At 41.4% G+C, this 25627-nt stretch overlaps 1 protein-coding gene across 2 annotated transcripts in view; it reads right to left on the reverse strand.

The window, feature by feature from the left end:
- PTPN13 (protein tyrosine phosphatase non-receptor type 13) overlaps window positions 1-25627 on the reverse strand; it is a 1949788-nt gene that overhangs the window by 1067965 nt on the left and 856196 nt on the right. For both annotated transcript variants that reach the window (XM_044079819.1, XM_044079818.1), the window contains one exon: window positions 6936-7098. In XM_044079819.1, coding sequence (XP_043935754.1) covers window positions 6936-7098 — 163 coding nt within the window. The remainder of the gene's footprint in view (window positions 1-6935; window positions 7099-25627) is intronic.

The raw sequence follows: 25627 nt of genomic DNA on the forward strand, positions 1-25627 counted from the left end.
ATTGCTTTTACAACTTAGAAAGTTGATAGACTAATAGGTTTTGCATTAGCAAGGAGACCTGGTGGTGGAATGAAGAAGTACAGGAGTATACAGAGAAAGAGGTTAGCGAAGAAGAAGTGGGATTGTCAAAGAAATGAAGAAAGTAGACAAGAGTATAAGGAGATGAGGTGCATGGCAGAGAGAGCGGTAGTGAAGGCTAAGGATAAGGCGTATGAAGAGTTGTATAAAAGGTTGGACACTAAGGAGGGAGAAAAGGACCTGTACAGATTGGCTAGACAGAGGGACCGAGCTAGTAGAAATGTGCAGCAGCTAAGGGTGATAAAGGATAATGAGGGAAACTTACTCACAAGCGAGGAGAGTGTGTTGCGCAGATGGAAAGAGTACTCTGAGGGGTTGATGAATGAAGAGAATGAGAGGGAGAGAAGGTGGGATGATGTGTGGATAGTGAATCATGAAGTGCAGTGGATTAGCAAGGAGGAAGTAAGGACAGCTATGAAGAGGATGAAGAACGGAAAGGCTGTTGGTCCAGATGACATACCTGTGGAAGCATGGAGGTGTTTAGATGAAATGGGAGTGGAGTTTTTAACTAGACTGTTTAATGAAATCTTGGAAAGTGAGAGGATGCCTGAGGAATGGAGAAAAAGTGTTTTGGTACCGATTTTTAAGAATAAGGGTGATGTGCAGAGCTGTAGTAACTACAGAGGGATTAAACTGATCAGTCACAGCATGAAGTTATAGGAAAGAGTAGTGGAAGCTATGTTAAGAAGGGAGGTGATGATTAGTGATCAGCAGTATGGTTTCATGCCAGGAAAAAGCACTACAGATGCAATGTTTGCTCTGAGAGTGTTGCTGGAGAAGTACAGAGAAGGTCAGAAGGAGTTGCATTGTGTCTGTGGATTTAGAGAAAGCATATGACAGGGTGCCTAGAGAGGAGTTGTGGTACTGTATGAGGAAGTCGGGAGTGTCAGAGAAGTATGTACGAGTGGTACAGGATATGTACGAGGGTAGTGTGACAGCGGTGAGATCTGCGGTGGGAGTGACGGATGCGTTTAAGGTGGAGGTGGGATTACATCAAGGATCAGCTCTGAGCCCTTTCTTATTTGCAATGGTGATGGACAGGTTGACAGACGAGATCACACAGGAGTCCCCGTGGACTATGATGTTTGCAGATGATATTGTGATCTGTATTACCCAAATGTAATGACTGCAACAGTGAAACACGAAGAACATCAGGTGGAGGAGACCCTAGAGAGGTGGAGATATGCTCTAGAGAGAAGAGGAATGAAGGTCAGCAGGACTAAGACAGAATATATGTGTGTGAATGAGAGGGAGGATAGTGGAATGGTGAGGATGCAGGGAGTAGAGGTGCCGAAGGTGGATGAGTTCAAGTACTTGGGATCAACAGTTTAGAGTAATGGTGAGTGTGGAAGAGAGGTGAAGAAGAGAGTACAGGCAGGATGGTGTGGGTGGAGAAGAGTGTCAGCAGTGATATGTGACAGACGAGTACCAGTAAGAATGAAAGGAAAGGTCTACAAGAGGTAGTGAGACCAGCTATGTTACATGGGTTGGAGACAGTGGCATTGACAAAAAAGCAGGGGTCAGAGCTTGATGTGGCAGAGTTGAAGATGTTAAGATTTGCACTGGGTGTGACGAGGATGGACAGGAATAGGAATAAGTATATTAGAGGGTCAGCCCAGGTTGGAAGGTTTGGAGACAAAGCCAGAGAGGCAAGATTACATTGGTATGGACATGTGCTGAGGAGGGATGCAGAGTATATTGGGAAAAAGATGCTAAGGATAAAGCTGCCAGGTAACAGGAAAATAGGAAGGCCTAAGATAAGGTTTATGGATGTGGCTTGAGAGGACATGCAGGTGGTTGGTGTGACACAGCAAGATGTAGAGGACAGGAAGAAATGGAAACAGTTGATATGCTGTGGTGACCCCTAATGGGAGCAGCCAAAAGAAGAAGAAGAATTAGCATGAATTTTCTGAAGGATATGATGTCTGAAACTCAAAGGCTTGCCATTATTTTCTGACTTCAGTCCTCAATGATTTGCCAGAAAACCACAATTTTATGAGAAACAGGCCAAGATGTGAGGCAAAAATCTGGACAGTTCAGAGGTATGCCTCTTCAGTTTCCTCTCTTCTCTGGATTAGGGAAGTAAGAACCCTGTCCTTCAAGCTACCTGTGAACTGGTTCTTTTGCATATTAAGACAAAAGTATCCATGCCTCATCTTCCAAAAGAGGAGCCAGTTAATGCAGAAGAGAAAGAAAACTAATAGGACTGGCTGAGAGAATAAATCATAAAAAGGAGGATGGAGAGAGAACAGTCAAATGTCTGCAGAAATCACTCGTGTGTAGTGATGGAAAATAATTTTTGGAATACTAGCCTTAGACACAGCTTGCTTTAAAAATTATGTATGCGAGATGTGATAGTGATAAAAGGGGAACTGTGCCTACAGATATACCTCAGCTCTTACTTTTTTTTCTTTTAACTCCATCTATAAAGGTAAATATTTGCTCCCTGTTCTTAGTACATCTCAACACAAGTTTCATTCACTGGACATTGTCCTTTACTCCACACCATACTGAAACAAACACAAACCGTGGAAGCTGGGTTGAGGGCTGGATGACAGTGGATCAGAACCATCACACATGTGCCATGGAGGGAACTTTTCTGTACTTGCACCTAACCATTTTCCTACACCGTGATGTTCAATCTTTCAGAGATAGCATGCACTCTTGTGCTAACACAGTCATACTACAAGCTGGACTGGCTTCTAGGAACTAAATACGTACTCTTTGCTTGTCAGTGTCCTTGTGTCCAGTAGAAAACAGAAAGTACAGGGGACACTCCCCACATCCTAGTCCGAAGGAGAGCTGGCTACTGATTACTCATTCGGGGCCTGAAGCACTTATCAAATTAAGAACAGGAGTGCTGTGGGAAGAAGTCACCTATATGATTAGGCAGGTTACTTTCAGACAAATATGGAGATATACATCTACTGCTATAGCTGCTGAAACAAAATATTATCTGAAAAGGACAAGAATTATATAACTACAGCCCTTTGTTTGACAGGTAAAGAATCATCAGCCATCACTAGATTATCTTTGAAAGCGACCCTGACATTTTCTTTTTCTTCCAACGTCCATTCCAAACAGGGAATTGCAGTAAAAAGGTGAAAACTGAGAATAAGCCTCTCAATTTAAAATAAAGCCATTGGTCTAATGCAGCCACATATGAAAGGCCACAGGACCTGAAAATTGACCTAAAACAGGTCAGTTTTAGAGAATATCAGCAAAACGAATAAAGAAAAAAATTGGGCTTTCATGCAGATAAAGACCCTTGTATGCTACAAAGAACAAACTTTGGGCCAGATTCAATAAAGCCTATACCAAGTGTACACGATATGCATTCAAGAAAATTCTTATCACATTTTTTGTGTTTTCTAGTCACTCAGAAAGATTACACTAAGTGGACGTGTAAGTCTACACTTTGTGATAACCTTTATGAATCACTGTCAGTATTTAAAGCTGCAAAAATATCAGTAGGAAAACTAAAATTAGGAGGAAGAAGGTGTGAGTTATGTCTGTGTTGTCTGTTCACTCAGAACGGTGTACACTTATTGGATCCCGGGGTTTGACTTTTCATCCTATATCTCTCACGTTAACACACACACACACACACACACACACACACACACACACACACACACACACACACAAAAAACTATATATAATTTCTGAGGTCACAAATGTCCGCAAAATGTCTTCCCTATATGATTACATACTAAGGGCCATATTATGTCAAGTCAACCTGTTTACTTATTTCTATTCCTTTTTTTTTTTTTTAGCTTTCTTAACAGGAGTGATCTGTATGCCCTTGGCTGGTTAAGAGAACTGCCGAGTCATGCAGTAAGTGGAGGGTGAGCAAAGCAAACCCAATACAACAAACTGAAACTTGTTATCAGCTAATCTATGTGCTGTAATACCAAGGCCATAAATAATAAGATTACATTATGTGTTGTCACAATGACTTGTCCCTTTAATATTAAACAATGTGCAAAATTGATACAGGGTTATCCTTACCCCCACTTCCCATACCCTACAGACAGAGGAAGGCAGACATAGCATTCCATAAATCCTACATAGGTTTATAGATGTGTACTAGTCTGATGACCACCAAGGTCTTTATAAGCCTAGCCATGCATCTCAATTCTCTAACAAGTTCTGGTACCCTTGGTAGTGTAAGCAGGGGCTTGGGAGACAAAACATTTACAAGCAGGGTCCTGGGAGGGGGAGATGAAACATTTACAGGCTGCCTATGTCTATCAGTGACATTTGTGCCACCCAGGGGTGAATTTTCAATACCTCAGCCAGTTGTCCAAGTTACACTTGAATTGGGTTAGGGAAGAACTCAGCTTCACATGGATGGGGAGCCTCTTCCAGAGAAGGGGGAGTATCTGGGATACATGCCTGTCACTTCCACAGGTTCTACTTATATCACAGTCAATGTTTAAGTCTTTAGAACGGGTAATTCTGGTGATGTTTATTTTGGGAATATGCAGGAGGTCCACTAGAGTGTGGTCCAATGACACCTTATATGCTTTGCATAGATCTCCCCTCAACAGCCTATAGGTGACAGAATACCAGGACAGGACTTTAAGGTGGTCTGCATATGCCTTCTGGTACGGATGTATATAAGCAAGACTTGAGTAGCATAAGAACATAAGAGCAAAACTTTTTTCTCTCAAACCACCATTGCTTTTAGAACATGCCTGATGAAACAGAGACAGAATGCCAAGTCTCTAATAAATACAACTTTCTTAACAGCCAAGAAAGTCAAAGGACTGACTAGGTCCTTCACAGCACTTCTGCACATTGTTTTGCAAAGTTATGTGGACATTAGGTAGATTCTTCATCATTTCATTCTGATGTGCTCAAAATCCTCATTTGTCCCCTCACCTAGTTCAGTCTCCTAAACCCTACCACATTAACAGATTTTATAAATATACTGAAAAGAGTACATTATGGTGCCTATTAAGAATAACTTAATCAATACACATATAAAGGTCAGGCTCTTTAGAGTCTCTATTAAAATTATACTTTCATTCCAGGAAGCAACAGCACTCCTTGTCCTAGACAAGAGTAGCAAGCATATGTAAGCAAAGAAGGCCTAGATATTAGGCTCACCACCATTTGGTGAGGTCAAAGATTTCAAACGTTCTGATATGGTACTAATTAGATAGAATATTCTTACCATTTATATATTTTTAATATGTTTTAGCTTATTTTTAGTTGGCAGCAGCAAAAGTGACCCATTATTACATTGCTTGTTACCAGATACCCTGGGGTGTGTGCGGTAAAATGTATTAGAAACAGCATTCTGAAAATTGTTTCTTGGAGGATCTACTAGGATACGTATAAATAAGATGATTAAAGTTAGTTACATAACTCCATAAGACTTCTTTTTTCATTTGAATAAAAAACTCTGTCACACAAATCAAAGTAAATATGCTGTGTAAAGGGCTTAAGTATTTTAAAACCAACCGATGTGGGACAGCATATATAACAATATTCCAACTAATCACCAAAACAGGAAGAAATGCCTAAACTGTTTTCCTGTCAAAAAAGTCTAAAAAGTGAAAAATGATACAGCAAACTTAATGGGGACTTTGCAATGTACTCAAAGCAAGAAGAGCTGCTATGAACAGAATCATTTCTCTGGAAAATGGATTTTAAAAGTTAAAAATTTTAAGAGATATGTGATCCAAGTGACAACAAAGATGAAAAGTAAACCGATGAATAGTGGATCAAAAACAAACCATGAAAAACATCCCACTAGGAAATAACAATTCAATCATAAGTAGAGTTTTGTACTCACAGTCAGTCACGGCTACCCAGCTATGTCCTGAATGGTACAGTCAATAAAGTGCAAGCCATGTATCATATATTGCCCTGAAAAATCTACCAAAAGATGTACAACTAGTACACTTGTACATGTGTGCATGCGTGTATGCAGATATATTCTGATGAATGCACACCTTGTCAACAGACTAAATTGCTGCTTATTTTAATCAAAAATTGCACTGGTCTCAGATGCTCAACTGTTGTTGCAGTGTGTAAGCTGTGCTTGCATGCAGGTAACTTGAGGTTTTACAGGTTAGGGACAGAATAAGGCCAAGATAAAAGGACTGATTTAGTAGTGTGTACATGCGTGAATGTTTTGTATATAGTGTGTGTGTGTGTGTGTGTGTGTGTGTGTGTGTGTGTGTGTGTGTGTGTGTGTGTGTGTGTGTGTGTGTGTGTGTCTTGTGAAGCAGAATTGTTAGGGAAAGTATTTTTAATAAGGTAATGTGTAGGGCTGGGGTTAGGGTTAGAGTAAGCACACATAACTAAGTGGGAACAGGAAATGATACAATCACAAAAAAAAAGCTTTTGTTTTCAATTTTTTAATAAATTTAGTTTTTTTTTGTAGGTTTTGGCATGCAGAAATCACTGTAATGTCTATTAATGTTTGTGCACATTGATTAATAATAACATTCTTGTGTGTGTGTGTATGTGTGTGTGCATTTGTGAGTACGTGTACATTTGATTGTCACAGTTGAAGTGAAAGCCCAACCCCATGTGCAAAAATGGGAAAAAAAGGTTACGGATGGATGGACGGATACACATGCATGTGTGCACGCACACACATATGAAAAATGAAAACAAAAATGCGAAAATCTGATGAACTTCCACTACTACTCATTAGAATGAGAAGTGTATATAGCGGCAATAAGAGGTGCAGGGAACATGAGCAGGCATTTCCTTTACTTCTCAGGAATCTGTACCTTCGCAGTAGGGAGACACTGTTAGAAACAATTACATTGGAAACAACTGAAAGTACAAGAAAGCCCACTAGTTACTTTTTTTTGTACAAAAGGTAGTCTTACCGATATCCTGAATCTCTTGATTGTTCTGTCGAGTTCTCATTTGTAAATGAAATTTGTGCTGGCAAGAACAGAAATGCAAGAAGTATTGGCACATCTTACTGCTGTCAGTCAGAAAAACATGCTTGATGCCATCTGATGTGTTTTGCAGACTGACTTTCTTTCTCTAAGGAAGAAAAAGGGAAACAGATATAAATGCTTTTTTACACTTAAGCGTGGATTCATGACATACCTTTCTGTTCTGTATACTTTTTTATATACCTTTATACTACTTTATACTTTTTTTGATTTTTACTAAATCTGTCAGGATACATAGTTGAGTTGTATAGTTGTAAAACACTCGCATCAAAGAAAACTACACAACAATTAAGTAATAAAAGCTCAATGAGTAAGCAAAGCCACAGTAATTTACTCATGAAAAAGTAATTACAAAAAACCTTAGGATCTTTCAGGTGACAGAGCAGATATCCAATGTTAAGATTATCTGCACTGCAGTACATTAGGTTAAACGTTACATAAATAACTTCATGGGTGGAGCACACAGAAGACTGTGATAGGTATGGGGTTATACCTCTCAACTCTCCAGATTTTGCCAGAATGTCCATATTTATGGCTCAATGTTTTGGTCTGTTTCTCAAATAAAAAGAAGTTATGTTCTTATCATAATGATCCATCTGTGTTGTCACTCTTCATTCATTCTTGACTGTTGGGTTCGGTTCCGATCCTTGGAACTGACTTGGTCATTATATCAAGCTTGCGCCAGCCAAAATCTCTCGAGCTAAGGCTACCCATACTGCCTCTCTTCCCTTTACCTCAGATCGAGTTTGCCCATTATGAAGAAAATTATGGAAGCTCTGTTTGAGCAACAAGCTTAGTAGAACCCCAGGACTAGTTCTAAACCTCCAGGAGTCCCTAGGAGGGGACCAGAGGGTGGGATGTGAAGAATGAATGAAGATCGTCAACACAGGTGGAACATTATGGTAAGAACATAACTTCTTTATCTGATATTGTCAATCTTCATTCATTCTTGACTGTTGGGACAGTATCCCCAGCTACTTTAGATCCTGGGAGGCCCTAAGGAAGGATATTCCTGAGCACCATAGAGCCAAAAGATGATCTTCCCTGGAGACCATGTCTAATTTGTAATGAGTGATAAAGGTATGAGGAGTAGCCCAAGTTGCAGCTGCGCATATATCCATCCACAGAAGCTCTTGAATTAAAGACTACTGAAGTGGAAACAGATCTGGTAGAATGAGCTCTAACTTTTGTTGGCAAGTCGAGTTTATTTTGACTATAGATAAATGCAATGCAGTCTCTCAACCACTTTGACAGAGTGACCTTCAAAACTGGTTTGCCCAATCTAGTACCTGAAAAGGATAGAAACAATTGGTCTGATTTTCTAGACAATTTTGTTCTGTCCAAATAAAAATTTAACTGTCTGTGGGTATCCAACAAATGCAAGCAATATTCTCCCTTGTTTGATAAATCTGGAAAAATGACTAGTAAATCTATGGTCTGATTGATATTAGAGTCTGACACTACTTTAGGCAGAAAGGAGGGATTGGTTCTGAGTGATACTCTCTCTGTGAAAAATGATATAAGGATGTTTCACACACACAGCTTATAACTCTGAAATTCTCCTGGTAGATGTGACAGTTATCAGGAAGAGGGTCTTCCAGGATAAAAACTTGAGATCACATGTGGCTGCTGGCTCAAAAGGCTTATGAAACCAGCATTGCAAGACCAAGGTCAGATCCCAGGGTGCTATGGGATCTTTGAAAGGTGGCTTCAAATGTAAAGTGCCCTTAAGAAATGTTTTGCAAAGACAGTGAGACATCAAAGAATGATCATCAAATCCGTTATGGAAATTCAAAATGACAGCTAAATGAACTGTAATGGTAGAAGTTGAGGCTCCCATTTGAAATAAGGTGGCTAAGTATTCCAAGTCCTTACTAACTGGAGCCAAGAAAGGATCAAGACCATTTTTATTAGACCAAATAACAAATCTCTTCCATTTGCTAAGATAAAGTTTATTGGTGGACTATTTATGAGAAGCTAGAAATATCTTTTGCACTAGGAAGGACAAAATGTTTTGCCTGGTAATTACTGGAAATGGAGAAACCAAGCCGTCAGCTTGAGATTTTGAAGGTTGGGATGGACCAAGCCCTGAGGAGGAGATAACAGATCTGGAGTTGGATCCAGAATCCATGGTTGGTGAGCTAGGTGAGGCCAGAGAAAGGGAAACCAGACTTGACGGGGACAGTAAGGTGCAATGAGAATCACTTTGCTTCTCAACCACTGTGCTTTCCTCAGAAATTGGGGAATTAGAGGGATTGGTGGGAAAGTATACAGAAGTCCTGGAGGCCAACTGTGGAAAAGTGCATCTCTCGGGGACTCCCTGCGAGGGGGAACTAGGACAAAGTAGCTGCTGCATTTGTGGTTTATGGGAGAGGCAAGCAGGTCACAGCAACGCTAACCCCATCGACAAAAAATTCTCATCATTACACTGGGATTGAGAGACCACTCATGAGGTAGAAGGATACACCTGCTTAGTTTGTCCGCAATCACACTGGAATTCCCCGGAATATGCCTCGCTATTAGAAAGCGGTTGGAGGTGACTACCCATTGCCAAACTCTTAGGGCTTCCTGACATAGACGATAGGACCTGGTCCCCCGCGTTTGTTGCTGTACCAGACAAGTGACATGCTGTCTGACTGGATTCAACTGTCCCTGAAGGAAGAGCATACTGGAATGTTTGCAACACTAAAAGCACTGCCCTCAGTCCTAGGACATTGATATGCAGATTGGCCTCTTGGGGGGACCAAGTGCCTTGGACTGTCTTTCCCTGAACCCCACCCCCCCACCCCCCACCCTATCAGGGAAGCATCTGTGGTCACTACAGCCTTGGGCTGAGAGAGGCAAAAATGGCGACTCCATAAATTCTCTTCTAGCTTCATTCACCAAGATAAATCCTGTCTGCAGAGGTTTGTTATAAGGACTGGATGGGACATTGGGTGAGTTAACAGTGACCAATGTGATGCCAGAAGCCACTGAAGCAGTATCATGTGGTACCTCGCCAGGGAGACTATGCTGATTGTTGCTGCCATGGATCCAAGAAGTTGTAAGACTAGACATGCAGGAACTTTGTCTTGTGAGAGTATCACTTGAAGTAGCGACCTCAACTTTACCAGTCTGTGATGAGTAAGGGAAACCATGCAGGATTTTGTGATTAGTTTTGCTCTGATGAATTATATGTCCTGTGTGGGAGAAAGATGTGATTTTTCTCTGTTTATTGAAATGCCCAAGAACTCAGCAAGACGTAGAACAGAGTCCAAGGTGAAAAGCAGCAGATACCTGTTGGGAGCAGTGAGGAGCCAGTCATCTAAATATGGAAACACATGGAATCCCTGCAGCCTTAAGTGAGCTGCTACAACTAGCATGCATTTGGTGAACACCCTGGGGGCTGTAGTGAGACCAAAGGGCAGTGCTCGAAATTGATAAGGACTGGCTCCTAGCCAGAAGAAGAGATATCTTCTGGAGCATTTGTCCATCTTTACGTGGTAACACACATCCTGAAGATATATGGAGCACATCCAATCATCTTTCTCCAGAAAAGGAAGGATAGACTGAACCATGACCATCTGGAATTTTGTTTGAGGCACAAATTTGTTCAGTACACTGAGGTCTAAGATTGGCCTCAAGTCTCCTGTCTTTTTTGGCACTTAAAAGAATCTTGAGCAAAATCCAGATCCTATCTGGTCTGGTGGGACTGTTCAGATGACTCTTTTTTGAAGCAGCTTTTGAATCTCTAGTGCTGCTATATCCCTCTGACTGAGTGGAACATTGGGAATTTGCCTTTGTGGTTTGGGATAAAGATTGAAGGGAATATGGTAACCTCTGGTAGTTACTGTCTACACCCATGAATCCGATGTTACTGTGAGCCAGGCTGAGTGGTGCAGAGAGAACCTTCCCTTGACTGCTTTCAGAGATAAGCAATCGGGCCACTGCTCAGAAGTGCTGGAAGATTGTCCAGAAAAGGAATCCCTGGAATCCTGGCTGCACGGGCCCCCTCTGCCATGGGAGGGACATCTTCCCGAACAGTTTCCCCCCTCTGCCCCAGGTGGAATACTCACCATTTGTGTCCCAAAAGGGCCCTTGAGATTTCCTGAACCATATTTTTCCACTCCTCTGATTCCTGGAGTAAAGTTGCTGAGGAGTGGAAAAACGCATGCCTACAGCAGAAAGGGTCTTTCCATCCTCCTCAAACCTGGCGAATGTGTCTCTGACTTTTGGCTTAAACAATGAAGTAGCTTTAACAGGAGTGCTGACAAAGGAAGAATTAAAGGGGTCCACAAAATCACACAAGCACATCCAGGTATGGTGACTAATGGCAACGCCTGTACCAGCTGCCCTGGATGTCCCTTTGGCTGTATGAGCAATAAGCTGCATAGATGAGTTGGAGATCAACATAAGGGTGGCAAGCTAGGAGGCAACCTTAAACAGGACCTCATCAGACACTGCTCCTGCCAAGGTATCTGAAAGCTCAATTATCAGATCCCTTTGGAGTCAAATGAAGTATGCCAAGAAATTCAAGGACCGAATAGCAAAGGTCGATGAAGCAAAGACCCACTTCCCAAATCTGTCCATCGTCCGAGACTCTTGGTTTGGAGGATGGACAGCTGAACTCCCTTCGGCGAGTTCCTTTTTAGTGGGTGCTACCACCACCATGGCATCCACTACTAGACATTTCGACCAATGTGACTGATCCTCTGGGGCTGATATAATTTTGTCTGGTTTCCAGGGAACTGGCTCTATGGTGTCAGGCGCCTTCCAGTCACGCTGCACCATTAGTTTAATTAGTTCATCTGCAGGCGGGGTCACCCAAGAAATAGATGGCTGGGCACAAAAAGCCTGCAAGAAGACAGATTTCTCGAAGGATGGGTTTGAGGACTTCTAATCACCCGTCTGTTTCCGAAACTCCAGGATGTCTCCAAAGGAGACATCTTCAGGGGGTGATCGTGGGGTTCCTTCCTCTTCAGCGAAATCTGTATCTTCAGTGACCAATTCTTCTGGTGAATCCAGGTGCTTCCTCTCACACAGTCTCTTATGGGGTGGCTCCTTAGGGGGGAGATCTGAGGAGGACTCCGAAGAGAGGGGGACCCTGCACTAGGATATCTTGCTGCTCTTGTACTTGCTGTCCAGTGGTAGCAGATTGTGACAGCTGCGAAATAGAGGATACATAAATGTGACACTCACACGGGGATGGTGCCAAGTGTGAGTCTGCTGAGGCTAGGTATCTCTCCATAATCTGGAAGGCAGGCACACATGAAGAGGGATGGGAGCCCAGAACCGAGAAAGACAACCTTGGTACCTGGGGTCACACCCTTCTCCGATGAGGACTTATAACTGCCAGGGCACCAGGAGCTGTAGACAGCACCATAGAAAAAAATTGGAGCCAATCCAGGGATCCTAGACCGACAGCCAAATTACGGTCCCGTGGGTGTGACGGCTCTGCTGGAACCAAAGACCAAGGAGTCTGTTCCAGTACCAAGGTGAGAACCACAATCAGTACCAAAGTAGTTGGCACTGGGAACGTCAAAGTAGTGGGCTCCAAGAACTACAGAAAGGTTGAAGGAGGAAGATATGTGGGAGTCCTGAGAGAGTAAACCTCGGCTCCGGGAGGGAGAGGAGATTCGAGAGGGAGCAGGAAGACCTCTGGCTGCCAAGAACTGATCCACTAATCTAACTATGTCCAGTTCTGAAAGACTCCTGGAGGAATGGATGGACATCCTTGAGGGCGATTCTAGTCTATCTACAAAAGGACTTAACTGCTGACCAAAAAAGGGGTCTATAGATGGGGAGTATCTAGTCCTGGGGGTACTTAGTATCTCGACCTTTGGCACCGTGGTCTGCTGAACAGAAATTGCTTGGCAGGGGAAGATGGAACCGAAATATTTGAGGAGACTACTGTTGGTGCCCGGGAGGTCATTGGTATCGAAGAAAAGATCAGTACTGTAGGAGTCTGGGCATTTGTTTCCCATTATTTTAGGTGCTGTCTAGATTTCTAGCACTAAGATGTTGGGAGGTATATGGGGTGATGAAAGGGATCAACTAGGTATTAGGGCTGAGATATAAGGACAGTGTGTGGAAGCACCAATAAAGCAAAAGGTCAGTTTCATTTTAAGATCAACTATGGTAGAATCCAGACTCAAAGATGTACACAATTACCAAAGTATGGCAAACATTTCATACCATACTGACCTCCAGCAGGGTCGCGGCAGAGGGTGTCTAAGGTAGAGTCTGATGTACAGTGCAATGAAAATGTATTTGCCCCCTTCTTGATTTCTTATTTCTTTTCATGTTTGTCACACTTAAATGTTTCAGATCATCAAACAAATTTAAATATTAGACAAAGATAACCCAAGTAAACACAAAATGCAGTTTTTAAGTGATGATTTTATTTATTAAGGAAAAAAAACTATCCAAACCTACATGTCCCTATGTGAAAAAGTAATTGCCCCCTAAACCTAATAACTGGTAGTGCCACCCTTAGCAGCAACAATTGCAATCAAACTTTTGTAATAACTGGCAATGAGTCTTTCACATACCTGTTGAGAAATTTTGGCCCACTCTTCTATGCAGAATTGTTTTAATTCAGCCATATTGGAGGTTTCCAAGCATGAACCACCATTTTTTAAGGTCATGCCACAGCATCTCAATTGGATTCAAGTCCAGACTTTGACTAGGCCAGTCCAAAAAATTTTGTTTTTTTAAGACATTCAGAGGTGGACTTGCTGGTGTGTTTTGGATCATTGTCCTGCTGCAGAACCCAAGTGCTCTTCAGCTTGAGGTCACGAACTGATAGCCAGACATTCTCCTTCAGGATTTTTTGGTAGAGAGCAGAATTCATAATTCCATCAATCACAGCAAGTCGTCCAGGTCCAGAAGCAGAAAAGCAGCCCCAGACCATCACACTACCACCACGTTTGACTTTCTGAAATGCTGTGTTACTTTTACTCCAGATGTAACAGAATGCACACCACCCAAATTTTGTTTCGTCAGTCCACAGAATATTTTCCCAAAAGTCGTGGGGATCATCAAGATGTTTTTTGGCAAAAGTGAGATGAGCCTTTATGTTGTTTTTGGTCAGCAGTGGTTTTCGCCTTGGAACTCTGCCATGCATGTCATTTTTGCCCAGTCTCTTTCTTATGGTTGAGTCATGAACACTGACTTTAACTGAGGCAAGTGAGGCCTGCAGTTCTCTAGATGTTGTTCTGGGGTCTTTTGTACCCTCTTGGATGAGTCGTCACTGAGCTCTTGGGGTAATTTTTGTAGGCCGGCCACTCCTTGGAAGGTTCACCACTGTTCCATGTTTTCTCCATTTGTGGATAATGGCTCCCACCATAGTTCGCTGGAGTCCCAAAGCTTTAGAAATGGCTTTGTAACCTTTTCCAGACTTCTATATGTCAATTACTTTGTTTCTCATCTGTTCCAGAATTTTAAATTGCGGCATGATGTCTTCCTTTTTGGGATCTTTTGGCCTACCTCACTTTGTCTGACAGGTTCTGTTTCAGTGGTGTCTTGATTCAACAGGTCTGGCAGTAATCAGGCCTGGGTGTGGCTAGTGAAAGTGAACTCAGCTTTCCCAAAAATGTGATTAACCGCAGTTAATTCATGATTTAACAAGGGGGACAATTACTTTTTCACATAGGACCATGTAGGTTTGGATAGTTTTTTTCCCTTAATAAATAAAAATCATCGCTTAAAAACTGCATTTAGTGTTTACTTGGGTTATCTTAGTCTAATATTCAAATTTGTTTGATGATCTGAAACATTTAAATGTGACAAACATGCAAAGAAATAAGAAATCAGGAAGAGGGCAAATGCTTTTTCATTGCACTGTACCACAGTTTCTGTAAGCTTAGTGGGTATGTCACAATCAGACTGGGCAGACTGAGTTTCAGGCCTTGGCCTCATGCTTTTTCTTGTGAAGTGGAGGTATGATAGGTTTGGTGGTATCTGCCATCTTGGAGTGGTCTAAATTCTTCAATTGTTGGGTCTCCAAGCAGATGTTAAGCAAAGGCTTATGGAATTGTAAAGTTTTGGGCACAAAAAATTGGCAAATGGAACAAACCTTATAGTTATGTTCCATGCCTAGGCAGAAAAGACAGATTATTAAGATCATTGTAAGGAATCTGCCTACCACACTCACACCTACCAATCCTAGATGGTATCTAACACAAACATGGCAAATCCGTTTTATATATATATATATATATATATATATATATATATATATATATATATATATATATATATATATATATATACAGACATATTTACACACATGCAGATACATTATATATATATATATATATATATATATATATATAGGTCCATAGGTTGGTACTAGGCTATCAGCCCTAGGGCCTATACAAGCCTGGCTATAAGAATTCACTGGTTATTTCTTCCCACGGTATTTACTTCCCTGGACCCCCAACAGGGCACTTACTTATCTGAGTTTGAGAAGCTAAGGGTCTCAACCACCAATCTAAGATCAGATCGATGGGTGCAAGATCTGCATTCAGGCTGCTGGTGAGACAGTCTCAGGACTTACACTCATACTTCTGCATATATGTCCCTATGCTTCTGAGCTGAATTTATACATCAGATGTATGCTCTAGGGAGGGAGTACGCCTTGGCACCATGGCCAGGTATCGGTGATGAAAACCCATATGTATGGAATACTGCAACAGTGATATACTCAGTACATCAATAATGACAGAAAAGGAGCATGAAAGAAATGCAAACAATCAGAAAGGTAAAATGCACATGTGGTGTGGTAATGAATGCTACAGCATACAGCATTAAGAAGAATTTGCTAAAGCAGGAATTTGAATGATCCAGAGCAAGTTGAAATGCTGAAGCATTTTCTTGCAAGTAAGCTGACATTTTAACCTTACCCAAAATATTACCCACAAAGCTCTTCAGCACATCAGTCCTGACCACAATTACAGAATGAGTATTCATTTCTGAATGCCAGTACTGCAATAGAGCCCACTAACACCTTGCACCTAAGGAGACTCCCACCTTCATTTTATCGTTGCCACGCTTTTGTCAGCATGTTTTCACAGGCCTTTGTGTCAGAGAACAGCCCACAAAATGAAGATTTATCTTCATCTCCTCAATTTCTTAATGTGAGATGATAAAAGGAAATAGAGGAATGAAGAATCTTCCCATTTGACAACAGGAAAAAGAGTTGGAGCATACCATAAAAGGAAACGAAGAGAAAGGAAATCACTCATTGTAGTGGGTGGAGGCAGTGAGAAACATTTGAAAATTTGTTTTTAAGGTGCTGTAACCATGTATCTAGCAGAACTACTTCAGGGCACCTAAGTGAGCAAAGCAGTCTTCCTCCAAGAGAAGTAACTGAGCTACTGACATAAAGGAGGTTGACTTTGGAGATTAATAAAAAATGGGTGATAATTTAATTTGCAAACCCACACTGCCCCTTGGCTGAATGTCCAGGCTCTAGTGTCTGAGGGATTTGGTAAATATCAAACCAGTAGCAATGCATATATCCACCATGCAAAAGCCTCTGATACAGGCAGCAGAAGCAGACACAACCCTAGCTGAACAAGCTTTAATATGGCCTTACAGGTGTTTCACTGCTAAGGAATAGTATATGTTATTACCTGTTAAGCTAAGCTGACACTCGTTTACTACAGAATTGTCTATGTTTGGAAAAACACAGGAATGATCAGTGATACAAAAATTAGCTACATCCAGAAAATTATACTGAATGGTTGGTTCTGCGGTAACTCAGTCTATATTAAGCACAGATTTAGCTCACCCAGAAATATGAGCATCTTTATTCAAGCAATCACCAGTACAACACTGAGAATAAATGTTGCTGTGTGCACATGGCTAAAAAGTTCTTCAGATCAAAGTGATTTGCTGAGCTAATGGAATGAAACAGTGTGAGCATCAATTTTTATAAAATGAAATTAAAATCCAAAGAAAATGGTGGTGGTGGTGGGAGGTGCAAGCATAAAACAAATCAAACCAAATAAAAAGTTTTAGCAATATCTACATGAACAATGACTCCTGTTTCACCAGATTACCAAATTCTTATCTTTCAACTGTCACCTCAGCACCTTGTGCGCCGTGTGTTGTGAACTGTTTCTCTAGTCTATCAAGTGATTTTTATGTTTTATTTTTCACTTTATAACAGTCTCTTCAACTACTACACTACATATATCTTTGATTTTTATTTTTTTCATAATGTGTACTCTTGAAAGCTCTATTCCATTATGTTATTATGAATTCATTCACAAGGCCCGTACCTGCAAATGGTTAAATGTAAGCAGAGTACTACTCCAATAAACAAATGTAAAACAAAAAATAAAATAAATTGAAATGAAAGGTTGAACTGTATGACATGAACTTTGACTGTGGAATACTGAAAACCTGCATCTCTGAGAAGCAAACAGAGACAGGGACACAGTTCATGGCAAAAATAGTATTGCAAGAAAAAGAGTCACATCCGTTAAACAAAACAACATCCATTTGGAGGAAGAGTAGCTGGAGCAAAATCTTTACTCAACACTAATAAGACTTTAGAAATATTCTGTTAGGCCCAGTCCCGAGTAATGTTAAATTTTTAGTTAGTCATACAGATGGTGGATCTGGAGACAGTTTGTTTATTTATTTATTTATTTTATTTGCACTTTGTTGACTTGGTTAGACCCACTACGCCTCATTTCAGGGTTGACAAGTGGTGGTATTCTGTTAAATTTGGGAAAATTTGGCCAGGGCACTTGAGAAAGTCCCCTATTCTTTTTTGTGCACTAAGTGGCATCATAGGGCTCCTAAAACTGCTCTGGAAAAAATGAAGGAAGATGGCAGCCAGATTAGTATGGAAAGCACTGCAGATTCTGTAAATGTTGTTTCAGCTGATGAAAATGCAGAAAATGTAAATATCATTCACTTCAGGAGGACTAGATAATGCTGTACTGCTAAAAATGATCATTGCAGAAGATCCATGACATTGAGACGGACTACAGTGGAGTGACGTTGTGGAGAAGTGCCTTGCAGGCTTAAGAAGTAGCTGATATAGATACAAAAATTGAGGTAACAAGTTTACAAATGAATGAAAGTGAAGAAAAGCATCAAGACGTGGGTTCTAAGAGTATATTTCCCAATATGGCTGCAAGCAACAGTTTCAAAGCTGGGAGATTACATCAGAAACAAGTAAGTGATGAGCAGAGAAGAGAAAGTCACAAGGAGTCTGACAATGCAATGAAACTGCATGCAGCACTTATAAGAGAAGAAAGAATGGAAGTATGTCAAGAGATTAGAATGGAGAGACAGAGGCAAATTCAAATATGGAGAAGATACTGTCATAAGGAGCTGTTAAAAAAGAAAAGAAAAAATGGCAACCAACAGGTATGGAGCTTTGGACAATATTATATATTATTTTCCCTTAGGTTTTGATGTTAAAGAGATAAAGGCATTGATTCAAATATGCAACAAGACTTTTTGTTAAGTAACGTTTAAATAATTTTTATTAGCAGACAAACATATAACTGATTGTGAAAAAGATACATAGTTGAGCTGTATTATAATACTAACAAAATATTGTTAATGCACGAAAAGACCACATATTTCAGAACCTAGGTATAGGTTCATAGGTGTGTACTAAGCTAATGGCCCTGGAGCCTTTACAAGCCTAGCCCAAAAAAATTTTCCCTGACACTGTGCCACCCGATGTTAGTTCACAATGCCTCTATCCAGTAGGGCAATTGGATTGATCCCTAGGGTGAACTTTCTGTTACCCATCCATTCGTCGAGATTTCTCTTGAAGGGGGCATAGAGGTGCTCTGCTTGACAAGAATGGGAAGCTTACTCCAGAGTATGGGCAGTCTTTGGGAGATGAACCTGTCCCTCCAGACTGTTCTGTTGACTGTGGTAGTGAGGTTGGGGTGAGGATGTCTGCATCACATGGGGAGTTGATAATGTCTCCTAGCATGCAGTCATCAGCGAACTTGGTCAGCCAGAGTCCCTCTGTGTTGGCCTGGACTTCTAAGAAGTAAATGCCAAACAGGAGTGGGCCCAGGAATGAGCCCTGTGGGACTCCACTCATGATTGGTTGACAGGCTGACTTGGAGTCCGCACCTTTCACCCTGTGGGTCCTGTCTGTGAGCCAATTTGCAATCCACCTACTGATATAAGGATTGATGCCTAGTTTGGTGAGTTTATCAATGATACCAGAGTGGGGAATGGTATCAAAGGCCTTGGCCAGGTCCAGGTAGGCTGTATGTACTGCCATCCACAGCCTTGGTGACTGCCTCGAAGAAGTCAACCAGGTTCAGGAGGCAGGATCTCCCCTTGACAACGCCAAACTGTGTGGGTCAAGAATTTGGAGATGGCCTATATCTTTGCTGAGCAGGTCCATGATGATGCGCTCCATAGCTTTGCATACCAGACTCATCAGGCTAATGGGGTGGTAGTTCCCAGGGTCTGTAGTTGCTTCCCATTTATGGAGAAGGGTGACTGTAGCAGTGTGACATTCATTAGGGACAAAGTAAGGCTGTGATCGAACAGGGCACACAGGTGTGGTGCCAGTTTGTTTTGTAGTTTGTGTAGGATGCAGCCAGGGATATTGTCAGGTCCCATGGATGCTGTATTCTTGGCTTTGGTCAATGCAGCTTTTACCTGTGCTGCAGAAATGGTGGGTACCAGGCTTTCTTCTGGCATTGTGATAGGGCCTTGGGGGGTGTAAAGTTGGCACTGAATCTGTCGGCCAGTATGTTGGCTATATCTGTTGGCTCAGTATAGGAGGTACCATTGTGCAATAACTTGGAGCAAATCTGGGTATTGCCTTGGAGGTTCCTGATATAGCTAAAGAAGGCTTTGTGGTTGTTTTTGGTGTTGGCTGCAATTCTGTCTTCATAGCTGGCTTTAGAGGATTTGATAAGGGAGCTCAAATTTTTGTTGAGTCTGGTAAGGCAGTTTTTCCAGTCTTGTGACTTCATTTTTTTCTGCAACAGTTTCTTCCTTTTGTTGAAGAGCTTATTGATGGCTGGGGACCACCAGATTGGCTTCCTTTTTTTTGGAGAAGAGCATCTTGGTTCTATTTGGTATGGCGAGATCCATGCATTTGTCTACATGCTCGTACAGTGCACTAGTGTATGGTTCAGCAGTCATACAGCTATTTTCCATTGGCATGGGTGCGGAGAAGTTAGCCACCTCTGTTTTTAGGAGCCCAAAGTCAGCTTTGGAGAAGTTTTTCAGTGTGGTCACCTTAGCGGAGGATATGGGTGAGATGGAGATTTCAATGGTGATCAGTTTGTTGTCAGATTTAACCAGGGAGGAGTTGACTATAGGTGTGGAGCAACAGTTCCCATGTTGGTGATAACCAGGTCGAAGATGTTGCTGGTCCAGGGCACTGGAGCTGATAAATTCCAGGAAGCGTTGGTCCTGTACATAGGTACTAGAATATTTTTCCCAGTTGATGGAAGGGTAGTTGAAGTCACCCAGTATGACAGTATTGGGCTGGACCTTGATAAATTCCAGGATGCTTAGGAAGTTGGAGTGAGAGTCAAGGGACATGGTTGGGGTTCTGTAGCAGGCTATGACTTGTATCACTGTCTTACTCAGTGTTAAATGTACCTGAAGTATCTCGGATGCATTATGCTGGGCTACCAGTCTGGAGGTATGTATATCCTTTATGAATATGGAGACATTGCCGCCTTTGGAGCTTCCAGCCGTATTCTGGGGCCGAAAGGTATGGAATGAGTTGTAGCCTGGGAGTGCAGGGGTGTTTTCTGCCTCTTTAAACCAGGTCTCCATTACAGTACAAATGTTGACATTCTCCATTATGAGGACAGCTTTGAACGAGTGCATCTTGAGATTTAGACTTCTAGTACTGAGCAGCATGACCCTCAGATTGCATTTGTTTGTAGCAGTTATGGTGGAATTTTAGTCTTTGCAATACTGCCTAAAAAAGGCACTATAGGGGTGGCAACAGCCTTAGCCAGTAGCCAGAATCCCAGGGATGACAGATGCACGTCGTCTCTGGCAAAGCATCAAAGTCTGTCAATCATATCATCCCAGGCAGACAGATACTGGATCCCCTTAGAATGACACCAGAAACTTAGCCAATTGTTGAAGTCAATCATTTTCTGCTGGTACTGTGGTATCAACCTGGGTGACGGTAGAATAGTGCTCAGGGCTATGGTCATACACATCTAGGCCACATAATCCGAGAGTTCCATCACGTCTCTTTTCATGTAGTCCAGGGAGGTACATCTCAGGTCAATCACACCCACATGGACAATGACGGAGTCATATTTGTACTTGTTGTGAAGTGACCTTTAGTGCATGTGTTATGTGGTGGATCCTGGCACCTGATAGACAACTGACTGTCACCTTCTCCTTGCTCAACCTAGTGAGTGGGACATCTGTGTGCCTCATAACCAAGTGTCCTATGATGAGTACATTGGGCAAAGTGTTTTGCCTTAAGGGCTTAGGTTGAGGGGCAGACTATGGTGGTGTGCTATGTGTTCTGGGGTTGGTGTTGTGATGGTTGAGTGTGCTCCTGTCTCGGGGGTCTCTGTTGTGTGGGTAAATTTTTATTGAGAGCCTCCGCAAAGATGGGTGTATGGTTTGTGTTTCTATGTGTGAGTTGTGATGGTTGGTGTTTTGGAGAGCTGTGTGTTCCATGTAGTGAGTTGCAAGTATTGAACTTCTCCTCTTGACCAGCTAGTCGGGTCTTTGCTGGAGAGTGCACTGCTTCCAATTTAGTGATATAAGTGCACCTCTCACATGTATGAGTGTAGGGAGGTAAGAGGAGAGGATTATCTGTGTATATGAGACAGTTGCTACACCATCTCAGAATGCCCAAGTGCACCAGGCTAGGGGGAGAAAGCACTGGAAATTGCCCTACAGTCATACCTGAAGGGGTGGTCATAACTAATAAGTACTGGTGCTGTTACTGCATAGGAACAGCTAGTACTGATAGCACCTAAGTGTGCTACAACAAATGCTACTAAAGCCTGTTAAAGTGCTAGTCGATTAATCTAATTGAAGTGCAAGAAGTAAGGAACAAGCATGTTCTAAGGGAAACATTGAAGAGCAGACTTTCTGGCACTGGTAATAGTTTACCTCAGCTGAGCACCGCTGCGAGGTGCGCAAACACAGGCTTTTAAACCAGAAAGTTGAAAGGGATGGAAAAACTGCCTAAGCGGCCAATAAACTACAATTGCTGGGCCAGAAACCACTCCTCCTGAGATAGATAGGCTAACTAGTGCTTACCACTCCCACTGACAAGCTAGAAGGCTTCCCTCCAACACAGAAAGGTCTGGGGGACTCGGAAACTTACAAAACAGTCCTGGATACAACAAATCTGTATCTGGATTACGTTACAGGAAAGGTGGGAAACAAGCTTAGAACTCTTTTTTTTTTTTTTTTTTTGGGGGGGGGGTTGCAGAAAAACAGCTAAAACAGTAATAAAAGCACTTTAAATGCAGTCAAAGCTAGCACACGAGTGTGTAGCAATATTAAAGCAAATACCGTTTAAATAAATGCAGTTTAAATTAAATGACTTAAAAGAAGTGCTGAAAGCAGTCAATTCAGAAAAAATAAGAATGGAGGCACTTAAAGCCTCTCTTTCTCCTTCCTGTTGCTCTTGTAGTCTGCAGGGCGCCAAATCTGGATCCGCGTAGCTTAAACAAGTGCAAACCCATGCAAACACGGACTTTTAAACCAGAAAGTTGAAAGGGATGGAAAATCTGCCCAAATGGCCAATAAACTACAATTTCTGGGCCAGAAATCACTCCTCTTGTGGTAGATAGGCTACATAGTGCTTATCACTCCCACTGATAAGCTGGAAGGATTCCCTCCAACACAGAACGGTCTGGGGGATGCATTTCAAGAGGAGGCTAATAGTATAATTTACAATAACTGATCTTAAAGGGTAATTTATTTTTTGGGGAAAATTTCTGTCAGTACATTAAGTTAAAAAGTAAAGGATGACAGAAATGTGTGAAATGGGGCATGGGAGGTATAGGTAACAATAAATGTGGACAAAAACAACAATATAATACATATAACATGTTATTATGGTAAAAGAAAGGTAATGTGAGACACTGGGTGGCAACATAAGGCTTTTTTGTGGGGAGTGCTTTCACAAGAGTTAGAGCTTTAATAAACAATGTACATTCAGCTAGGACTTGCAAAACTGTGTGCAGGAAATGTGGCAAATGGGAGACACTGATGGTTTGACTGTTTAATTTTAATGCACGAAAGGACTACAAGTGAAAGGGAGAGTGAAAAAGAGAAGGGAAAACTAAAACAGTAATAAAAATGGAAACTGTGAAGATGAGGAGGGGAACTGGGTGCAGTAAGATACAGCAGAGACTGAAGACAAACAAACAAACCAGGTACAGGAAAGGAAAAAAAGGCGAGGTGACTGAGAAGAGATAGTGAGGAAAGAGGTAGATCCTGGCACATGGGTGGAAACTAATTTTTGGTTTTAGATACTGAAATAAGTGAACAAGTTGAGATGGAAATAGGATCATAGAAAGCATCGGTTAAATCAATGGGTTAGAGTAAGCAGAAAGAAAAGAAAGTTAAAAAAATGGCATGACAAAAGATGCAAAAATGTAAGGGTCTGACATAAATGCAGTGCTGTTAAATGAAAAATAAAATGAAAAATGAGGAAAGACGGATGACTGTGTACTAAAAGTGCAAGAAATTGGAGGCAAATATAACGCTGGGCTAGGTGTGTGAAAAGAAAGAAAACAGAGAATAATACGTATTACTATGGGCAGACCTGTTATAGAAAGTCAGAATGTAATGTTCTGCATTGCTGTTTTGATTAAAATTGAAAATATTTATGAATGTGTGGGATAGAAAATATTGTCTGTGGGGGTGAAGTATGCATTAGTAAGCCTAAGTATTATTTTGATAGGATAGTTGTATTTTGGTTTGCATATGGAATAAGGTAAGTTAACACAAGTACAGACAGAGATAATGTGATACGGGAGACTAATGTTAGGAAAGGAAGCACGTGTATCTGAGAGGGCTCCGAAAACAGAAATAGATTTTATATTACTTTCAGAGGATAAGAAGAAAGATGGGGTGTACCGGGTGAACAGACGTTGCTCAGCATTTAGATCATATGGTTGTTTGGGCAGGGGTTGAACAGATTGGCGACGTGATTGACAGAGCTTAAAATTTAAAAAGGCTAATGTAAGATATTGAACAATGAGAGTATGAAAGAGGAAAGAAAGCAGTTAGGAAAAGATCACGTGTCTATGAGACCATTTTATACAAACTGGTTTATAAAATATAAGTGCATGTCCTCAGGTAAAGATAGAGAACAGAAAAAAACAAGGGTATTATGAAGGACTACAGAGTCAACATGAGAAATTGTTAGAAGATAAATAGTGAATAATTTAGGAATATAGAAATAAAATAATATGAATGCAATAGGAAAGAGTGAAAGCTATGAAGTATAAATAGAGGATTTTGTTGAAAGAAATGGAGGAAAGGTGTCATCTTTATTAGGGAATAAGATTATAAGGGATGTGCAGAGTCCATTTCTTGGAATTCGTTTCACTTTTTTTCTTTTATGTATGGGATAGATTCAGTGTGCACAAACCCTGCTTCATGCCATCCAGTAGTTTAAACAGCAAAAAGAAAAATTAAACGAGGCACCCAGGCACCTCATTTCACCTCATCTACCTTATACAACAGCACATTCTACATGCTATTTCTGAAACCTATAGCTGCACCAGTCCCTAAAACTGCACATGTATGTTGTGCTGTTTAGCATTATTTTACTGTTTTAACAGTTAAACATCTCCTTTGCTTTCTTGCCTCTCAACCGACCCCATCACATATCACTGTAACGTACCCTTCCCCCATTCTCTTACAAGCCTTTAGTTAGTCCGTCATGCTAAAGGTCCTTTCTTGATTGCTCTACCTGGTAAAACTCATTGTCTATTTTCCTGCTTTATAATCTAACTATAGCTCCCAAAACCTTCTCAATAACTCTCTATCACCCATCTGTAGTTGGCCCACACACTTCTGTTTAAATCCCACAAAACTTCATACATGTGGTACTAATCACTGCCCTGTGTTGCATTAGTAGTCTGTCTCCCTATGCACCATAGCTCCGAATATTTCAGTTTACTAGCCTTTCATTTTACAGTATCTCTCTAACACTTTATACAAGCTAAGTTTTAAACGTCAGCAATCCCATCCCTTTCTTATATCCCTTACCTGACTCTTTCCTTTCACATACTGAAACAGTTATCTTTGGGCTTGAAACAGCCAGTACTTACTGATTGTTTTTTGAGGGCAAGTGTGTCTTGATGTAACCAGCTCCATTTGCCCTCACTCAGGTTAGGCTCATTCCACTCCCCGACCCTGCTCCCAATTCCCACTCACCCCCACTACTCTTACACTTATACTTCTATAACTCCACCCTTTCCATCTGGCAACCAATCAGAACACCCACTTAAATATCCCTATCCCATCTACCACTTCCCAACCCATCCCTGAAAAGTATTCTGCCAATATACCACCCCCATAACACTACACACTCCATCCTTAAGAACAGTTCCTCTCAACAATTTTCTATTCACCCAACAATGCTTTTAATATCCAGTCTAACAACTCTGTTA

Source organism: Protopterus annectens, chromosome 8.part0 (assembly GCF_019279795.1).
Source record: "Protopterus annectens isolate FY-2018-M chromosome 8.part0, PAN1.0, whole genome shotgun sequence".
Lineage (NCBI taxonomy): Eukaryota > Metazoa > Chordata > Ceratodontiformes > Protopteridae > Protopterus > Protopterus annectens.